Source organism: Mus pahari, chromosome 13 (genome assembly GCF_900095145.1).
Source record: "Mus pahari chromosome 13, PAHARI_EIJ_v1.1, whole genome shotgun sequence".
In the NCBI taxonomy this organism is placed as follows: Eukaryota; Metazoa; Chordata; class Mammalia; order Rodentia; family Muridae; genus Mus; species Mus pahari.
The window spans coordinates 34,798,662-34,820,114 of NC_034602.1; the positions used below are offsets into that span (position 1 = coordinate 34,798,662).

At 41.0% G+C, this 21,453-nt stretch overlaps 1 protein-coding gene across 7 annotated transcripts in view; it reads right to left on the reverse strand.

The window, feature by feature from the left end:
- Window positions 1-21,453, reverse strand: part of Bod1l1 (biorientation of chromosomes in cell division 1 like 1) — a 57,041-nt gene that overhangs the window by 13,258 nt on the left and 22,330 nt on the right. For 2 of the 7 annotated variants that reach the window (XM_021210382.2, XM_021210381.2), the window contains exons 10-17: window positions 14,814-20,772; window positions 12,733-12,797; window positions 11,601-11,685; window positions 8,545-8,588; window positions 7,196-7,256; window positions 5,444-5,514; window positions 4,992-5,061; window positions 3,478-3,557 (exon numbers count right to left, since the gene is read on the reverse strand). In XM_021210382.2, coding sequence (XP_021066041.1) covers window positions 3,478-3,557; window positions 4,992-5,061; window positions 5,444-5,514; window positions 7,196-7,256; window positions 8,545-8,588; window positions 11,601-11,685; window positions 12,733-12,797; window positions 14,814-20,772 — 6,435 coding nt within the window. Of the gene's footprint in view, window positions 1-3,477; window positions 3,558-4,991; window positions 5,062-5,443; window positions 5,515-7,195; window positions 7,257-8,544; window positions 8,589-11,600; window positions 11,686-12,732; window positions 12,807-14,813; window positions 20,773-21,453 lie in introns of all 7 variants that reach the window. The other 5 variants (XM_029545035.1, XM_029545034.1, XM_029545036.1 and 2 more) reach the window with 4 other exon arrangements.

Genomic DNA, 21,453 nt, shown 5'->3' on the forward strand with positions numbered 1-21,453 from the left:
TAGTTTTTCCAGGTTTCATACTATTTCTGCTAAATAGACACAGTATTAAATTGACTCCTAATGACTTAGTGTTATACCCATAAATGCATCTCTCAACCCTCACTAGAGTAGCTTCTTTTTTTAGTAGATACAGAGTAACACAGAGACCCACAACTGGCCAAGGTACAGAAAATAAAACACTGTTGACTGCTCAGCCCTAAATGGGCTACCTATACTACATTTCTTTCCCCCAGGGCTCAGAGATCATCACAGGAGCAGAAATACTGTGAGAGCCAGAAGTGGAGGATGAATACAATAAAATTGTCCTTTGGATAGAGCAGGGAAGTGCACATAGAAGCTCACAGTGACTGTGACAGTAGACACAAACCCTATATTGCAAGCTGAGGCCAGATCAAATCCCAGGACAGAGAGGGAAGGTAGGTATGAAGTCCAACCCTAGCTGAGGAACTGTTAGCAAATAATAGCTGCCCAGTGAGGGAGAGTCAGTTTTCTTTAAACTGTCACCCCCAGTAGGTCAAGGGCTCATATCCAAGAATATATGGGCAGTACAAATTGAACTTGATGGGTTAAAAAAGTTGTTTCTGGGTGAGTAGGAAAGAGATTGGAGAAATATATACACACATTTATAAACATATATATATATATATATATATATATATATATATATATATATATATATATATATATATATATATACTTCCAATGCATTTTTGAAAATATCTTTTGATAGGTCAATGACTGCTAAGTAATAGGAAATCCAGTTCTGGTGTTCTACTACACAGTAGCATAACTACAGATACTAGCAATATATTGTATTAGAAACTGGAAGACATAATGTCGACTGTTTTCTACCATAAAGAAACAATAATATTTAGGGAAACAAATAAGCTTAATTTTCTCTCTCTCTCTCTCTCTCTCTCTCTCTCTCTCTCTCTCTCTCTCTCTCTCTCTATATCTCTAGAACACAGTCAATACCACCAAGTCTTCAAAGGTAGTTGTGGAAATGCTTCCTCAAATGATGGCCATCTTTCTTATATGATACCCGGATNTCTCTCTCTCTCTCTCTCTCTCTCTCTCTCTCTCTCTCTCTCTCTCTCTCTCCACATATTGCTGGTCCATTTTTCAGGAACTTACATAAGTATCAAACAAAGCAAACATCTGCATCATAGCCCATCTCTGTCTTTCCAAGCATTTGTGTTTTGGGGCCTACTTTGAGGCAGATTCTTCCTGCCTAGTATCGAGGATGAGAAGCAGCTTTTGTTTCTCCTAGCAATAGCAGTGTGAGCTCAGGCAGTTTTCATTTGTGTGTGATTACACAATGACTGCTCTCTTTGTAGGAGGCCTAAGGTATTCAGTGTGGAAGGTCACTGCATTAACACTAGGCTAACTGATTATCTGGAAAATCTAATCACATGCTGCTCAAGTCCCTTCACCCGTGGAACACCCAGCTTTCCCTGGGACCTTGAAAGCACTTATATGACCAGTACCAAGACATGGAATTGCAGCCCATGACTGACAATGTAGATCTCTATGATTGAAGACACCAGGACTGTTTCTATATTAAATATTCACAGAGAATTTTAGAATAATTTTAAATAAAAATAGAATTAAAATGCAGTTGTCACTTTTTAAATATCCTAGTGGCTTTTTATCCTTTTGGTCTTGGAGGGCAGGGGTTTAGAATATGGAAGCTCTGCCCACCTGAGAGAGCCTAGCAGCTGTCTGAAGAGCAAGCTATGTACTTTGTCCTCATTAATACTCAGGATCATGTATAGAGTGACTTCTAACCTACACTCTTTTCATGTGCCCTAGGCTTTTTCATGTGCAGGATGGTGGGAGGACAGATGCGTGCCTTTGTTAGCTGGTGTTTGTTCAGGCTGTCTTCATGGCTGGAGCAGAATATATTTCCAGTTAGGAATGACTGTTTCAGAGCAAGCACTAGGTCCCTCAAGAATTCTACTAGCTCCTCATGACATGATTTCCACTTTTCCAGTGCCTGAGGTCTTTCTAAATCCAATTTTTATCTTTTTTTAGTTTTGCCATACCAATTTGACAATGACTTTATTACTTCTAAAAGTGATACATCCTTACTTCATGAACTGTCTTAGGAATGGTAAAATCACCCCTGACCTAGTCTACAGATCACTATTACTGTAAAATGGGATATTAAATAGCTTCTGAACATAGCTTCTGTGTAGGAAAACACTGAAAATACAGAACATATTATCTATGGATGCTCAGGGTTCTGTGTACTCTAACCAAATGCTCTATCTATCACTGAGCTATTAGATTTAAATAAATTAATTATTTAAAAGCTTACATGAAATTGAGGAGTATAATGGCTATTCCTGGTTGTCAACTTGACTATATTTGGAAGGAACTACAATCCAGAATTGGAAGGATCACCAGTGACCCTAATCTGGAGGTTGGGAGATAGAAGTTTCTGATCTGGATCTTGGTATGGAGATCTTGAGGCATAGTGGCTATGGATTCCAGAAGATTAAGACAGGGTCATCTGGGATTAAAGGTGTGGTGGCACACACCTTTAATCTGGGCTACACCTTCTGCTGGAGATCATATAAGGACATTGGAAGAATGTTGTTCTCTCGCTCTTTCGCCTGTTTGCTGTGTGGGACTAAGCATCTGCTAGATCTTTGGACTTCCATTCACAGCTACTACTGAACCATTGTTGGGAATTGGACTACAGACTGTAAGTCATCAATAAATTCCTTTACTATATAGAGACTATCCATAAGTTCTGTGAATCTAGAGAACCCTGACTAATACAAGGGGAAATAAAGTTTCTTCAAATTGCTTCTCTCTTCTTTTACAGTACTTATTATCTTATGATCCTAGCTGTGAACAGGGCAATGAGGAATGAGTTAAAAGTCTATTCTTTCTTAGGCACAACTCAATTGAAATTCATCGTACTACGCTACTTTTCCTTCTTTGGCTGTTAAAAGCCCTTTTTAAAATTTAGTTCACTAGTCCTTGTGGACACAAGGAGAACTGCTTTAGCCAGCTTTTGTATTCCATAGAGAAAAATAACATGGACAAGACTGAGAAGATAAAGAGTAGCCAGTCTCAGAAATGGCTCAGAGAACACTCAAGAAGGACACAACAGGAAGTGTGCTGTGACATCTGGGACTAGAAAGAAGGGGAGCAGAGGGAAGGCGACAAGCCCACATGGGGCTGCCAGACTTGGGGCAGAGGCAGCACATCAACAGTTAATATGCATCACCACTTATCACGTACTTCTATGATAAACTGCAAGCCAGAAGAAAACATCTGAAAATCTTGAGAAATAAGGCCATTGAGCAAAATAGTAAGCAAGCATTATATTTAACTTTCATATTACATCTTTTATAACAAGCTGATTATTATCAGAAGCATAATGTAGCAGAATAAAAATTACAAGTATTCACAATGATGCAACTAGGCTACCTCCAAACTTAAAACCAATCAGTAGAAAAATACCTTTGTGTCATGTGGCTCAGTCTCAGCATACTGTCTCTGTGCTGTTTCTGTTCTGGAATCCAGGACATCTGGGCTATCATCTGTAAATCAGTGTGGACAGAAACACGAAAGAACAACAAGTAATGGAAATTGAAATACACTTCTATTTTAGGACAGTAGACTTTTTTTTGTCTATGATACACTAAAGCCAAAAGTTATTCTAAATATTTTTAGAATGTTATGGGACTTGCTGGCTTGCTAGAAAAGGAGCATAAAACCAAACCAAACCAAACCAAACACCAAAACTTCCAAATGTTATCAGGGCATTATAACTTAACTCTGAGAACCTAGGATAGTTCATCCCAGAACTCAGGAATGGATGCAGGAGCACTGAGAGTTCAGGGACCGTCTCAGCTGTATCTTCAGACCTTGCCTCAAAACGAAAACCAAACCAAAACAACAATCAAGAAGCTCACAGGGTACCCTGAGTCTAGGGAAGGGCTGAGTGTTCAGAGCCCCAGAGACAATGCAACTTTGGCTACTTGAATAAGTTCCATCCAAGAGGCACAGCCTTGAGCCTGAGACCTGGGCTTTGAGAGCAGGTTTGCTTGAGGAAATGAAGTAAACCTCTCAGAGCTTTACCCTCTATTCACTAGATATTATGAAGATAAACTGGACTTAAAAATAAAGTACAATGAATTGTATCTGAATGTAAAATATGAACTCAATTTACTACTACAAAATAAGCACATGCATCTAATTACAAAGGAGAAAATATGTATTCTTTTTATATGTTCATTCACTTGTATTTAATAAATTTCTACTTTGTGTTAGGAAATGTCTGACATGACAGCCACTGGCAACATGTGTTTCAGTACTCCTCTGTAGCCCAGCTAGGCCCAGTCCTCCTGCTCAGTCTCTTAAAAAGCTGAGATTCTGGGTCCATGGTATCAGACTCAGCATTAAGAGAGAAAACTTCATGGTGATGTGTCATTATGTATATATAGATTTATTACTATGCCCCATACTACCTAATATACTGAAAAAATATTAATTAAAAACAATTCAGCCTTTCATCCACACTGACCATATCCAAATGCCCAATAGCCTCTCGTAGTCAGTAACCAGTAATAATGAACCATTTCCACTCTTATAGAAAGTTCTATCACACGGCTGTTATAGGCCATCTTATCAACAGGATGCAGCAGAGGCATTATTCCATGTGCCTCAGCTAAAGAGCCTCATTATCTCTGCCCATTTTGTGCCCATAAGAGAATCGCAGCACACATTGCCATCTGGCCTGGTCATAGGTCCCCATTACAGAGATTTGTGAGATGTCCACAAGTTGGGTTGTCTGCAGGAAATAGTTTCATTTCTGGATCCAAGTCTGAAAAGATCCTATTGGTGTCTCCAATTAGCCTCAAACATTATGAAGTAATAAACAGTTACTGTCTTCACGAATTATTTTCTTATCCCACATTATTAAGTATGAATGTAACTTTTCTAACATCTAAAACAGAAGCACATAGGAATACCTAGTTCTTCTTCTGAGGAGTAACCCGGCTTTTTGTTTCTTTTAGATATTTGCCTTTCTTCCTCTTCAACCTGGAATTAAGAATGGGCATGTTACAGGTAGCAGGATCTGGATCAAGTCATTTAAAGAAGGGTGCCCTTTGGCCATATACTAGGGACACAGTACCTAAGTGTCACAACAGTAAGCAGGCACAAATGATAGTGACTCTAACATCCACCTAACTTATATAAAGAAATAGTATTTGAGAAGCACAATTGGTCTTGAAGAGAAGGTAAGTACAGGAAATGTAGAACTGGGAGGAGGGCAAACAGCCAAATTATACATGAAACTTTCAGATAACCAAGCAAAATCCAAAAGCACAAAAAGAAAGAAAACCTTCCTACCACCTTTCTTCATGTTAGGTGAAAACCCTACATATAACACATGCGTGCTTAAGGGAACTAGGGAACACACCTCTTCAGGATCTGCTTCAACACTGCAACCGCTCAGAGCTTCCGTGCTGCCTTTTCTACCACAGCATATTTCTGAAATAGTAAATACAACAACTAAAACCATATTAAAAAAAAAATAGTAAATCTCTGAACTAAAACATCCAGCTGTTAGGGGAAGTTGTCTAGTCATCCCTTTGAATAGCAGCTATACACTTGACACTGTGAGCAACAGTTCAGATAACTTTTGATGGATAATAGGATGATAGGGAAGTTCCACTGCCTGTCACTGTTATGTGAATTAAGATCAGTGCTACAAAATTAAATTTTATACAGCAGAGTTCAAGGTCTTCTTTCTTCAGCTTTGTAGGCAAACAGTGTTAGGTGTCCAAAGAATCCCCATGACATACTGCACCACAGCCATCAGATCAGCAAGCATCACAGACTAATGAGGTCAGGCTCAATGCAAGGGTTAAGTGACAACTATGCCGCCTGAACATAAGCTAGCATTCAGTATACTGATGATGTGCTTGTAACCAAGTAAATCTGGACACACAGGACACTGCTCATGTTTTTGAGGAATAAGGACATGCAAAATAGTACTCTACAATTAGAAAAAGCTGCAAAAAGGTTGCAATATTCACACATAACAAAAACAAAAAAAAAATAACTGTGCCATATCATACAATGTAATACTAACTGTTGCTATAATGAAGTAACTAGACTTACATAAAATAAAGAGGACAGAACCTCAGAATATGCAAAATAGGCAAATACTGTGGAAATGGTTTGTAAAACATGGTTAACATTCACCTAAACAATAAACAAAGCAACATGTGCTACTTATCTTTATGAAACTAAAACTATACCTAATTAATGCAGAATAGTGGTTCCCTTTGGATGGGTTGAAAGAGAAAGAGACTGTAACAAGGTCCTATTATGAGGACTCAGTACATTTGTAACATTTTAACAATTGAGTAAGACAAATATACTAAATTCTAAGGTATGCTAAATGAGGTGATGGGCATACACCTGTCTATCAATCAATGTCACTGTTTTGCTATTGTCTAAAATATTATGTCATATATGAGATATTAACAAAATTAGCAGAAACCAACAAAACTCCACATGCTGGTTGAGAACAGAATTCTCTTTTTGGAGCTAGTAACCTTCAGAGGTGATGTATATGAAGAGCCGACTCATGAATGTGATGTGCTGAACTATTACCACACTGAGCCTATGAGAAGTTAATATATCTCTACCATACAAATCACATGAGACTGCAGTTTATGCCAAAATTGGACTGAATCCACTGTGAGGCTGCTGGCAAAGTTGTTGTAGTTAGTTAAGGTCAAATACCAATTAGCTGTATAGCCAAATTACTCAATCTCTCTCAGTTATTCCCAAAACTACAAATGCAATGCTTAATGTTCACTTGATTGGATTATATAAACTACTTAAGAACATCTGTGAAAAGGAATGGCGCATAGTACATATAAGATTCTCAAGAAGTAGTAATTAGGGGGCTGGTGAGATGGCTCAGTGGGTAAGAGCACCCGACTGCTCTTCCGAAGGTCCGGAGTTCAAATCCCAGCAACCACATGGTGGCTCATAACCATCCGTAACAAGATCTGACTCCCTCTTCTGGAGTGTCTGAAGACAGCTACAATGTACTTACATATAATAAATAAATAAATAAATAAAATCTTAAAAAAAAAAAAAGAAGTAGTAATTATAGTGAACATTAAAGTTACGACAGTAGAACTCATTAACTTACCTTCTTTATTTTGAGATTCAAAGTGAATTTCTTCATTGATTCTTGACTCTGAATTTTCAACCTAAATATACAATAAACGTGTTGTTTCTCGATAGTCTCACATAAACTTAAAGGCAGGTTACAAAGGTATGTGTATGCCTGGCTGTTTACAGCAATGCTGTCAGGACTAGGGGGCATGTTCTCTTCAGCTCACCCAGAAGCTCAAGGATACAGAGGGTCTGCTTTGTGAAAAAAATTCTAACCTACTAAGTTATCATGCTTTAATGTTTATTCTCCTTGTCTTTAAAATGATTTTGGAAAAAGCAAAATAAGAAAAAAAGTTCATGTTTCAGAATTCTCTTTCACTCAAAGAACTCTTACAAGTTCTCCTCTTTAGCTATAAAACCTCTTGAGCTTGGTGTAGCACATATCTGCAACCCTAGCACTGGGGAGGCTGAGGCAGAAGGATTGCTGTAAGGCTGAGGCCAACTGGCCTACATATGAAGCAACAGGTTATATAGCAAGACTCTGTTCCAAAAAGTTAGAAAATCTCAAACAACAAAACTCTTACGTATTTTTGTCATAAAATTACCTACTTGGCAATCATACTTTAAACTATACAAAGTCTTATGGCCTACATTTTACATCCATCATGACTATTGGAGGTTGCACTCTACTGGGGACTTGGAGTGAGGGGTGGCACACATGGTCTGGTCCTGTAGGTTTCAACTTACAGGGTAAATTAGAGCCCCACTACAGGGCTCTTTCTTTTCAGCACAGTCTGTGAGCATCTAGGTACAGAACTGGGTGGTTCAATAAATTGTGCTGAGGACTCTGACCCCACAGAGCCTGGCAATAGGAGCGCTCTCCCATTTCTTCTAGGACACGGGAAAGCATGGCTAGTGGAGATTTGTGAGCATTTTATAAAAATGTTCAGTCCTGGTGTTAGGTATACTATAGATAAACTGAGGCAACACAAAAAACAAAATTTTGAAGGATTCAAAGCAATTACGAGACTCACACCTGGGGAAAGTGTTTATTGCAATCACAGTTCAGTCTATTCAGACAAGCCTTCTAATGTGAAGTTTAACTCTCAAATTATTTTGTCTACAGTGACAAGAAAATTTAAGATCTTAAAGTTGAATTTGCAATCCTATTATAATAAACCCCAGAAAGCTCAGAGTTCTTTATCAGGGATGTAGGCGACTGTAGAAAAGATCAAGTAAAAGCTGCTCAACTTGAGTGGGGAGCATGCTTCCACATGACCTCCTGTACACATAACTCCTCATAGACTGGTTATATCTTCTCTACTCATCCTTAAATGAAAAACACAAAACACCATCAAAACCCAAACTATTATAGCTACTTACATTTAGTGATTCACTCATCAATAAAGCTTCCATCTGTAGTTCAGCTGTTCAAAAACATGAGACAGAAGGAAACAACATTGTTTGAAATGTAGAGCAGCACATTTAAAGCTTTCCAGAGCAGAGGAGTTGAACAAGACAATCTCAAGTGACCGCTATTTTTGTGAATCGTAAAATTCTGACCAATCAGTTTTTACAACCTGTGTTCTGCGTATTACCAGAAAAACAGCTTGGAATTTTACAATAATGTCTGTAGCCCATTAAGTCACTGCAGTGATTTAACCATTTCAATGTTCTGTAGCTAAGGAAAAGATGGAAGATCTTAAATGTTATCTGCTATACTGCAGTTAACACTGGCTCATTTAAAAATAATGCCAACAGATGAAAGGTTAGATCCTTTCCCCTCAAACCACAATGGTCTGTTTATATTCTTTGGAAGTTGAAGTACAAAGCCTACTGTTTCTTCTCAACAATGACAGAATATACATTTTTCTTTTAAACAGCCTCCTTCTATGTAAATAGATCTCTTATTGAATTGTACCTAAACACAGTAAAACAGTCTAAAAGTAGATATGGGAACCAAAGACTGAGAATGCACAAACATCTCCTTCTTGACAGTGAACATTATACAGTATTTAAAAACCCATACTCATTTAACCAATGGATTCATATTTTGGATTATTTAACTTCTGCATGAACGACTCAGCATCTTGGTGTAGTCTTGAGGACTGTGAATTTCTGTGTAGAAGGCTCCTATGGCCATTTCAGATGTTTCTGTCCAGAAGGGTCCTCAGTTATGTCCCTTCCCCCAACTTTCCAGATAGCAGTCATGTTGTGGATTATATGTAGTATTTCTTGAATCTTAATGATCCATTTTTACATGCCTTACTCATGGCATGTAAGTTGGTTCTCATAGAAGCTAGCCTAATGTTTTGTTGAAGAAATGATTTAAAGAGCTAACTCCAGTAGATATCATTGCTACCATCCTAGCATCTTCTGTAGGAACCCAGACTCTGCAACACTATTCAATACCAGAAACAGCCCTTGGCTTAGCATATTCCTTAGGATTCTGGTCTGAACTAGTACAAAAGCATTTTCCTCAAGGCCCTGCTTGAGAAAGCAGATCTATAGGAGGATGAGTAGAAGAGCTGAGATTCAGGTTTTACTGGCTGTGCCTGCATCAGATATTCCCTGCCTCATCTCAGCTCTGGGAGCTATACATTTCCTGTAAGGTAGTATTTGTAGGGTTTTATGTTGTTTGCCATCCAAATGACCCTGGCTGTGCCACTTGCCTTGTAAGATCTTTAACACTGGAGAAGGGGGTGGGGGAACAGGAAGGAAGGGAGAGAGGAGAAAGTTAAAACCTCAAAAGTGAGAAGTTTCTAGTAACTTCCCCCAGTGTGGTACTGAAGACTGAACTTAGAGCCTTCTATATGATATGGCAAAATCGACCACTCAGCTGTACCCTGACAGAGCAGTTCTTTTCTTCTTAATGTATGGCTGAGAAGAAAATCATTTTCTATTGCTTCAATTGTTCTCATCCTTATTTCCTTACCCTAATGGTTCTCAGCCTGTTTGAGCCCAGGGCAGTTCTTCCTTTCTGCTTCCACCTACTCAGATGCCTTTTTCATCTTTTTCTCCTTTCTTTTTAAAAATCATAGTATAAGAATAAAGTATACCGTAGATTTATAGTGAATCTTGTCTGGAGATTTTTTTGTTGGTGGTGGTATTGGTGATTAAAACCAAGGGCTTCCCACATGCTAGGCAGATGCCATACTTACTGCTGAACTGAATTACACTTTCAGCCACTGTTGGCGGTTGGTTCTCCTTTTACTTAACTGTGAGCATAGCAGATGCAGGGCCGATTGAAAACTCTCTAACACAATCACAAACTCATAGGGCAGATGACATCTTAATGTGTGTTTTAGTTACTTTCTCATTGTTGTGATGAAGCATGCTGACAGAGAAGGAAGGCCGTTTACTCTGGCTTACAATCCCAGAGGTGTACAGTCCACTGTGGCAGGGAAGGCATGTTGGTAGAACACAAAGTGGCTGGTCACATTGCTTCCACGCTCAGGAAGCAGAGTAAGAATGAGGAACAGGTAGGTTATCTAAACCTTCTCCTTCAGTAAGGCTCCGCCTTCTAAAGACTCTATAACCTTTCCAAACAGCACTACCAACTAGAGACTAAATGTCCAAGTTTATAAGCCTGTGGGGACATGCTACATTCAAACTGACAATATTTTGGTCATGGAGTACTTCATAACTGTCCAGAGTACACAGTGGTCTTGAGACTAAAACATTTGAAAGCTGTTGCCCTAATCTTTCTAATTCTGAGACTTTCTCTTAAAAGTTTTATGGCTGACAACAGAGAATGTTGTAGGTTGAAAGAGGTGATGCAAGCTAAGAGTGGTTTTATACTGTTACTAGGGCAAAAGCCAGCATGCTAGTGCTTAGGGCACATGACTGGTTTTTGCAAACAGGTTAAAGCAGCCCTGGGAGGGCAGCAAGGGCATGGAGAAACACACAGGGAATGAAGCACTGGCACCCTGTTTTCCTTTTTCCATGATTATTTGGAGATGCCAGATTTAAACAATAATCCTATATAAAACTGGATGTGAAAGGGGGTATGTTAAAAATGAAAGACTACAGGGCTCAAGGGAGAATTCAGCAGTTATGAGAGTGTGCTGCGTTTGCAGAAGATCAAAGTTCAACTCCCAGTGCACATATAAAGTGACTTACAACTGCCTCTAACTTCAGTCGCAGGAGACCTGACAGCTTTGGCTTCCCAGGTCACCTGCCAACAATCATGTGCACACCCACCCACCAAATAAACAAAGTTTTAAACAAATCTTTAACAACAACAACAACAACAACAAAAAAATAGAAAAAGGAATTTTCTCTGAACTATTTTAAAAGGTGAGAGGCAAATTCATTGTCTCCCAGTTTTTTACTCTAAACCATCGACCAACTTTAAGCTGCAATGGAAGATAAAAACCAATGCAGAGACAGACAGTGTGAACAACAGACAGTGTGAATGATTGCTAGAAACAGCTTACCTGCCCCTCTCCGCCTTCCAACACATGCGTTCTCTGGTGCCGCTACAACTCCATGACTTGTATCTTCCTCTGATCTCACAGATATCTATAAAAATCCAAAGCACCGCAAAAATAAGCGAGGTGAGTCTAGCTGGCAACTGTGGTATATTAGATGTCTCCTCCCTCAGCATCCAGAATGAATTTAATAATCTACTTCCATGAACTGAAAAATTAGCATGTCAACATTTAAAAACAAAACAGGGAAAATCAGTCCAATCTCACATTTCACCCATCAATGCTTCTCTACGGCAAAAGGTTAACATTCTAGCTTAGCACAATCCATGTGGTCCTCCCTACTCCTGATTAAGCCTACTCCTTCACCAGAGTGAAGGGTTACAGCGGGGAGCCGGAAGTACCACAGTATCTTCCATCCTTTATACTCCTTCACCAGAATGAAGTGTTACAGCGGGGAACCTGAAGTACCACAGTATCTTCCATCCTTTCTACTCCTTCACCAGAATGAAATGTTACAGCAGGGAGCCTGAAGTACCACAGTATCTTCCATCCTTTCTCTCTTTGCCTAGGTTTTCTCTTCTTTCTCTTCCAATAAACTTCAACTCTATTTTTAGAATTCTGCACCAATGTCCTTTTGCAAACTCTCCTTGCTGCCTGTCCAATGCTCTTTTGGGGTACCTTCCATTCACTGCCAGCTCATCCCACTGTTGGCAGTACTGAGGAATCAGTCTGGAAACAGGAAACAGGAGTCTAAATTGTGTATGGTACACATCTATCAAAATTAACAACAATTTTATTCAAAACATGACACTATGGAAAAGTTAAGCAGAAGTATGAGAAGACCCAATTGCCATTTTTAAAGACACTGGACATGGCAACATAAGCTATAGGAAGGGCAGCAACAGAAGTCAAGGTCTAATGGGAAACCACTAAAGTCACCGAGGCATTGGTGGTAGCTATGGGAATTGGACTCATGTTTTGTTGACAGAAAATTAAACATGGGTGACAGAGAGACTGAAGGTGGCTACATGTCTGCCTCAATGAGATGGAATTGACAACAGTACGTTTTAATAAGATTACTGCAGTTCTTAGCTTTTCACCCTATAAGGTGACAACACTACCATGTGTCTGGACTTACCTCAGTTGTTAAGCCAGTCAACAGTTTCAATCCTCCTATACCCTTTGGTGGTGACTTTTCATTGCCTAATGAAACTCAAAGAATTAACATAATTTTAAAAACTGAATGCAAAAATACATCTCACACAAAAAACAAATGGCATGTTATCTGGTAGTCAGAGCCATCTACACTTGCTGACTTATTTCACTGTTAGCAAAAGTAGTCCACGGTGGGGGAAAGGGGCTGGAAAAAGAAGTCCACTGTGGGGAAAGGGGCCATTTGCTCATCTCTGGGGAATGTTTGCATAAAAAGGTAAGCTGCCCAGAAAGGGAGATAAAATATATTATTTGTGCTTACTTCCTAGTATTGTTCTATAGTCAGCTCCATTAAATTTGTCTCTAAAAATATCTAAGCAACATTCTGAACCTTTGAGATTTATAAATACCGGACCAATAAGGTGATGTATGATAGACTCACTTTGCTACCTGACACAGTGAAACTGAACACAGAATTAAAACCTGTCAGGCCTATACAGAGACAATGAAATCTTCTCAGGTAGCAATTTTATCACACCCTTTTGTAGCTGTGGCTTATTTCCCTCACCTGTCTCACACAGAAGCTGATAAAGAAAAGCAAGAGACTTCATTTCCCCAAGAGCCTGCAAGTTTTTCCTTGTTAAAAGGCCTCTATTTGCTCTTCTAGGGGACAGATTAATAAAAGAATGTAGTGTAACTGATTCACACCAACTATTGGAGTATTCAATTCATTCTAGGCTAAATGTAATGGGAAAGGTAAATTATTTGTTTCAACCCTTAGAATACGTTTATTCCTAAGTTTTTTATTTAAAAAACATTTATTTATATTTATGTACATTGTTCTGCCTGCATATACATCTCTGCAAGGGTGTCAGATCCTCTGGAACTGGAGTTAGTGGTGACCTGCCTATGGGTACTGGGAATCGAACCTGGGTCCTCTAAAAGAGCAGTCAGTGCTTTAAAGCTGAGCCAGCTCTCCAGCCCCTTTTATTCTTGAGATTGTATCGTTTTCCCCTTCCTCCCTCCAAACTGCCATAGACCTCTTCCTGCTCTTTTAAATTCATATCCTCTTTTTTCATTAATTGCTGTTATGTGCATATGTATGTACATAAATATACATGTGTGTTCTCTCTCTCTCTTTCCCCCTCCCTCCCTCCTTCCCTCCCTCTTACTCTCTCTCTCACACACACACACACACACACACACACACACACACACACACACACTTCTAAACATAACCTGCTCAGTGTGTATAACATTACTTATGCGTATTTCCTGGGCTATTTGGTGCTAGACAACCAACTGGCATGTTTTTTGGAGAAGATACTTTAGGACATTTGCTAATGCTGCTTAACAAACAGGGCTTAATCTACTAGCTGCAGCTTTCTGAAGCTAGGCTTAGTGTAAGTAAAGTTGGTTCCTCTTTAAATGTTAAGGATGCCATAGTTTATAAAGCTAAAATGGAGATAAATCAAAGTCTATTGGCTCCTTCAATTTTAACTCAGAAACCGAGTTTGTAGAATATGTTGCTCTCTACCTCATCCTAAACACTTGTCATACTTGAGTCACTGTGGCAGAATTCATAGCTGTCTTTTCCACATTGATTATCTGCACCTCTAGAACCTAGCATAGCACCTAAAACTGGATAGTATAATCACTGAACTATACCTTTGAAAGAGATGACTGATTTCCACAAGAATAGTACATTTGAAGGAGCATACCCTCCTTCCAAATATTCGAAACTGGAAATTATTGCATCTTACTTGAATTGCCAACTCAGTTAATAAAAATAGGAGCTGGAAATGTGTGTGGCTCAGCTGTCGAGTATGTGACAGGTCCAGGGTTCAATCCCCAACCAACCAATTAAGGTACGGACGAACAGATCTTAAGGTGGACGAAGCTCAGAAACTTGCCAGTCAAGAAAATCAACATGTTTAGATGCCTCCCCTTAGCCTCCTGACTCTTCTATACTGACCTAGGAGCAATGGTCTAGTTTTAATGTTTAAGACACAGGATTTGTTATAAAGTCACCTCTGTTAGAATAGACAATTCTAAATGGACTCTCACCTATGCCACACCCATTATCCCCAGGAGGAAGAGTGACATCAAGGTTTCCTTCCCTGTGGAATGACTGCCTTGCACCAGCAACATGTCTCATTTTCTCAGCCGACCCTTCACTAGTCCACGTGCCACTGTGGTCACTTTTTGTAGGCATGCCCCCCTCCTGTTTTGAAGCACATGGAGCTACATGGCTGACAGCTGGAAGGACTCCTGTGTGGGAAGAAGGCATTTTTGACTCTTGGCCTGTAATACATTTGGTGGTAGTTTTCAAGTTGTTCTCAGGTTCCTGGTGGTCAGGATACTCCAATGCAGCATCTGTGATGGGCAGCATGTCATCAGTTTTAGCACCAGTATTTACTGCTGTCAGATAGTGAATGCTGCCAGAGGAATCCTCAGCAGACTTCTGTTCTGGTTCTCTCAGACAGTTTGTCTCAGATAGTGAGTTTGCATTCCTCTCTGAGGCCTTTCTCACTATTCCCCTGGCTGTGCTACTGTCCTCGGCTGCCTCTGCCTCTGCACTTTTGCTCTCCCTCTGAACAGAGCTCAGCAATGTATTCCTTTCTTTTGCAGTGAGGTCTTGACCAGGGCAGTCCATGCCATGACTTTCTTCCTCTCCTAAGCACAAAGCAGTGCCTGGCTGGCCTTGTTCCGCTGAAGGCTCACAGACTGGCAACCTGTCATGCTCCCCCCTGGTGCCTACTGCCATTAAAGGACCTACTCCTTTGCCCATCGTGAATGGCCCAGGGCACTTAAAATTACTCTCAGCCACGAGGCTGGGCATGGGTAGTTCACACTTACTTTGCTCTGTAGCTAAATGTCCACCATTTCCTTCTGGGTTGTGTGAGACTTGCTGATTCTCTTCATGCCTGCTTAAGCTAGTGCACGTCAACACACACTCTGCTGTGCTGGTGGAGATAATGGCGGCATCACTCAAATCCTCCCCTCTCACAGTGCTGGCCTGGTCATCATCTGTAGGGATAGTACCAACCATGACAGCTTCGCGTCCTTCAGAGGTGCTTGTGGAAATCATGGCAGTGTCACCTGTCTCCTCTACTGGTATGACCGAGGGACAGACGGACTCCTGAGGGACAGCACTGGACACAGAGCCTTCACAGTCTTCCACTGAACTTGTCGAGATGACTGCATTCCCGTCGGTAACAGATGGTGCATTTCCACTTACACCAGAGCCAGAGGCTTCACACTCTTCAGCTATGCTGGTGGAAATGAGAGCACATTCATCCTTCTCTTCTTTGCTGGTTGAGGCAAGAGGGCTTTCCGCTTCAGTGGGAGCACTGGGCATAGGCACCTCAAAGTCCTCAGTGCTTACCAAGGCTGGACCTGTGGTGCTTTCCTCAACTGCTGCAACTGGCTGCTGCCTTTCAGCACATGTGACTGTAACAGCGCTAGAAATAGGAAGGTCAAATTCTTCCCCTATGCTTGTGGAAATCATAGCACACTCATCCTTTTCTTCACTTCTGCTAGCAGTGAGCTGGCTATTCTCACCTGAAATTGCACTGGGCATAGGAGCCTCGAATCCTTCCCTGTGTACTCTGGTGGCGTCCCTATTTTCTTCAGTGCTCAGAGTGCACAAATGTCCTCTTCTCACATCTATGACTGCACTTATCTGAGGGGTGCAATCATTTGTACTAGTGGAAATCATCAAGCCATTGCCCTGACTTTTACTCCCTGCTAAGCTGTCCTTGTTGGAAACATCACAACTGGCTGTAGAAGCCATAAGGCCATCGCACTCTTCATTTTCCCTGGGTGACATGTGGCCAACTTCACATTCTGGAACTGCACCAGACACAAGAACATCATCACTGCCCCTCACCAAGCCAGTGGAAATAGTTGTATCTTCTACTGTTTCTTTCCTGGTAAGCTGACTGTCACTGTGGTGAGAAGTTGCACTAGCCATAGGACCCTCACTACCATGTAGAACTGGTGGCCTGTCACTGTTTCCTGCCAAGGCACTGGTTACGCTGCTTTCCACAATCCCTTTGGCACTGGAACAGATGTTGGTGTCCTTGATTTCCTTCTCTGCACCACTCATACTATCAACATTACTGTCATTTGTATTCACAGTTGCTGCCCCAGCCTCAGCATTCACATGGTCTATTGTAGGGCCAATCTGAGCACCCCTCTCTCCACTCTCACAAACTATCATTCCTTCACTTTCTTCTATCCCTGTGCAAGCTGAAGCATGTCCAGGTTCATTTCCTCTTCCAGTACTAGTCACAACACCCTCGTCCTCATCATCCTCTTCTTTTGCACCTGTGCTGGTCACAATGCCTTCATCATCACAGGGACCAGCAGCCACCAAAGGTGCATTAGTAATGTCTTTGGCTTCTGTGCTGTCCATGGCACTCTCTGCATTTTCTTCTGTTTCAGAACTTATGGCACAGCCTTCCCTGTTGTTGTCTTCTGAGCCTGTGCAATTTGCTGATGCTTCCCCATCTTCTTCGGTAATGCCCGTGCTGGTGACTGCACTCTCACCTTCTGTACCATCAGTTCCAGAACCATCTCCTGCTTGATTGGTATTTGCCTCTTGGGCTTTATCATCATTTACTTGGACCACATCTGCACCTGTAACTACACGTTGCTCTTGGGTTCCTACTCTAGTTACCAAGCAAATGAAGTTATCATTTCTTCCTTTGGTTTCAGTACATGTCACGGTGCCTTCCGTTTCTTTTTTAGAACCAACTTGTATCCTATTTTCTTGGGATCCATCAACATCTTCACTGCTCAGAGATCCTGCTCTTATTTCTGTCCCTGCACTTGTAACAGCTCCATCACTTTCAACTTCACCAATAAAAGTAGCCGTCCCCTCAACTGCACATGAAGAACCACCACACTTTTCCTCAGAGCCTGCACTGGTTACTGCATCGTCTTTTTCCTCTGTTGTAATACTGTTCACATTGGCTTCAGCTTGAACTGTATGAGCAGCCAAGGGACCTGCTACTCTGTCTTCTGACTCAGCCACAGCACATTCTCCACTTTCTCCTTCCTTGGAGCTTGTAAGCAAAATCTCACTTTCAGCAAATCCTTCTGTGACAACACCCTTACCCTCTTCAGCTGCAGCAAAAACAGTGCATTCACTGGCTTCTGCCCCAACCTGGAGGGGATGTTTTTTAGGGCATGCACCCATCATGAAGCCTTCGTCCGCCTCAATACTGGTGCAAGGTAAAGCCGTCCCCTTCTCTCCTACTTCTGATGAAGTGGTGGTGGCATCTCCAGTCTTGACTGTGTTTAACATGATGCCTTTGTCCGTCCCTTCAGTACTAGTAGCAATAAAAGCTTTGTCTCGTCTACCAGATCCAGCTGCCCCCCTCTCCATTTTCCCGTGCCTTTGCTGTGGCACAGGGGCAGAATCACGCCTAGCACTGGTGTCTACTTGACTGTTTTCAGTCTTCCTTTCAACATCAGTTGGCATTTCTTTATTATGCTTACGTCTGACTGTCTCAGCCTCCTTTCTTGTACTCAGGTCTACGACATGCTCGCCTGCAGCACCGTCTTGCTTTATATCAGGATTTACTTTCAGATCACTCTCTTTCTTGGCTATGCCCATCAGGCTCCTTTGTTTGTTAATGTTCTTATTTTCCCCAGTCATGCTCATTGACTTGTCAGCAAGAGGTATGCTTATTTTGCCTTCTTTACTGTACAGCAATGTGGCCTGGCTATCTTCAGAAAGGTGCCTTTTGCTACCACCACTTGCTTTTGTTGGCATATCCACTGTGAAGCCATCATTACCTTCTTTGCTGCCATTTGTTTTATGGACTTCTGACTTCTTAACAGTCAAATCTTGGTTAGGGACATCAGAATGATTTACAAGGGAGGTACTGGCTCTGCCACCTTCTGACATGGCTTCTCTGTCAATTACAGGAATTGTATTTGAATTGTGAGATTCTTTCTGAGGAACAACAGTCACAGAGCCTGAGGATGACAAGAGGTCTGAGTCTGTAGAGTATGCAAGAGAAGCATTTCTGTGAGTGCCACATTCTTCAGTGGTTTTGGACATGCCTTTCAAATTCTTCTGGCCCTTCTCGTTTTCTGAGAGGGCCCTAGAGAGGGCTTTCCGACTCACTTCAGCGTCTACACTTACTTCCTGGGCTCCTCGCTGAACTGGCTCTCGCTCCCTAGGGGTGGCTTTTGATGGATTACTTTGGCTATGCACTTTCTTGGTCAAGGTGCTTTTATGGTCAGAATGTTTTTCAGAAGCGCTTGTTACTGCTAGTCCACGCCCCGATTTACATGTCACAGCTGCTGCTGGTTTTGAATCTACCATGGAAGTTCTTAACTCATCCTTTAAAACTCCAGCAGTGGCTTTATGTTTTGTAACATTTTCAAAGTCAGTGTCTTGCTGAGAACTGTTACTACTGATGTCCTCAGTTTTAGAAAGTTCAGACACATTTTCAACAGCTGCCTCAGAATCAATTTCCATAGGCTCTTGTTCGGGGATCGATGCGGTTTCTGTGCTTTTTTTTGGTCTCTGCAGAGAGGAACTACTGGTAGCGCCTGACATGTTTGCTGCTAACTTATCTTCCTTGGCCATTTCCTGTGGCGTACTTCCTCTTCGGTTTTCACACAGCCTTCTACTTAGTTTTTTTTCTGTGACTGGGCCATTCCCTCTGCCCTTTTCATGACTGCTGTCAACTTCTTTACCATTCTTGTCATCTGGCTTATTTTCTTCTTTCCTTTTCATGTCTTTATTACTATGCTTTAAGCTTCTGCTTCTGTGCCCATCTGAGACCTTCCTCTCAAGTTTAGAGGAGGTTGAGTCTTTATCTGTCTTATGCTTCTCTTTAATCGACGCTAACTTAGCTCTGTGTCCAGAGTCCTTCTGCGCGCTATGTGCTGAAGGTACAGCATTCTCTAATGCAGAGTCAGTGACAGTTTCTTCAGAAGTTCTGTCTTCAAGTTTGGACTTGCGCTGCCTTTCTGTGTCATTGTCTTCTGTGTTTTTCTCTTTATCAGGCTTTGGAGTTGTCACCTGTTTGGTGACACCTTCCTGTGATTCTGTTTCAGCAGCCTTTGTTTGTTTGCTTTGACCTTTTGATTTAGATTTTGACACAACCTTCTCTTCTAACAAGCTCTTCGTTCGTCGCCTCTCCTTATGAAGAAGCTCTTCTGGTTTTAAGCTGCTATCAGCATTAGTGGACTCTGTCTCACACTTATCTTCGGAACAGCTCTCGCTTCTTTTCTGCAAGGTTACACTGTGTTGCTTGGAGCTTAGAGCGTCTTTCTGCAGTTTAGAGTCACTTGACCTCCTTGATTTGTGCTCAGCCTTGTTTTTTTCGGATGATAGGTGCTTCTCCTTTTTGTTATCTTTACGTGCATGCTCATCTGTTTTTATAGTGTATTCAGAAACTGGCTTCCCATCTCTACCCAATACTGACAATTTCCTTTCATTCTTGTGTTTACTTTTACGTTCAGTTTTATCGTCTGAAGAAAGTTTTGTTTGTTGACCCTGCTTCCGAACACTTTCCTCTGTTTCACTCTTCTCAGAAGAGTGAAGTTCAGTCTCATCGCTCATTTTATGCACACCGTCACCTTTGTGTTTGTGTTTTGACGATGACTTTTCTTCTGATTGAGCTTTCTCTTTCTCAGGTCTCTCCTTGGCAGACTTTGCCTCTTTTTTAGGTAGGCCTTTCCCATGTGTTTCAGGATCATCTTTCTTTTGATACTTTTCATTTTTAAGGGTGCTTTTCTGCTTCTGGGTTTCTTCCACACTAGTTTCTGCGCGTTCTGGTTGCTTTTTTCCATCTCTGGTATCTGTTTCTTCCTGAGCTCCTTCCAATATAACAGGAGTGGATGTCCGTCGCTTATATTCTCTTTCTACTTTTGATTCAGTCTTGTTTTCATCGGCCGAATGCAGAGACTCTGACAGCCTCCTGGCAGGTCTACTTGGTTCACCTTTCCCATGAGTGTGCCTGAGGTCCTTGGAAGAGGCCTTTTCTTTTTCACAGTGCTGTTGGAAAATAAAGGGTACTTAGGAAACACATTTTAGATACAAACTTAACATTTGGGTATAGCTGCTATGTGAGCTCTAGAACATCTGAGGCACTTCTGCTCCATGGATGGGGTAGCCCACAGTAAGTATCAGGCACCAAGAAGTGTAGTGCAAGTGTCCAGGTGATCATACTCTACGTTTTACATTCTTCCCAGTTATATAGAGCAGTTATTTTATCTAACTGGTTCATGCCTTTAGGAATGACTATAGCTCACTAATACCCAAGAGTCCTTAGTAAATGTAAGCTAACTAGGGTACAGTGTTCTTTTCATATAAAAATATACATGCTGGCAGATAAGTAAAGCCTAATTTTATTTTAAAATTAAGAAACACAAATCACTTACAGAAGTCATATGGATTTAGACTATTTGTGCAATATTCTATTTATAAAATTCCAAATGTATACAGTAACTGAGTAACACTGTAAGCATATACATGTGACATAACATATACATACATGTATATTCATATGTTCTGGGAAGATGCAAAGTACCTGAACTTTCCTCTCTCCACACTAGTTTTGGCATTTAGTACATTAACATGTGCAAGACTTCCTGAGATAATTTCAAAACAAACAAACAAACAAACAAACAAAAAAACCTATCACAAAGGAAAGTTAAATATTTAAATATATATAGT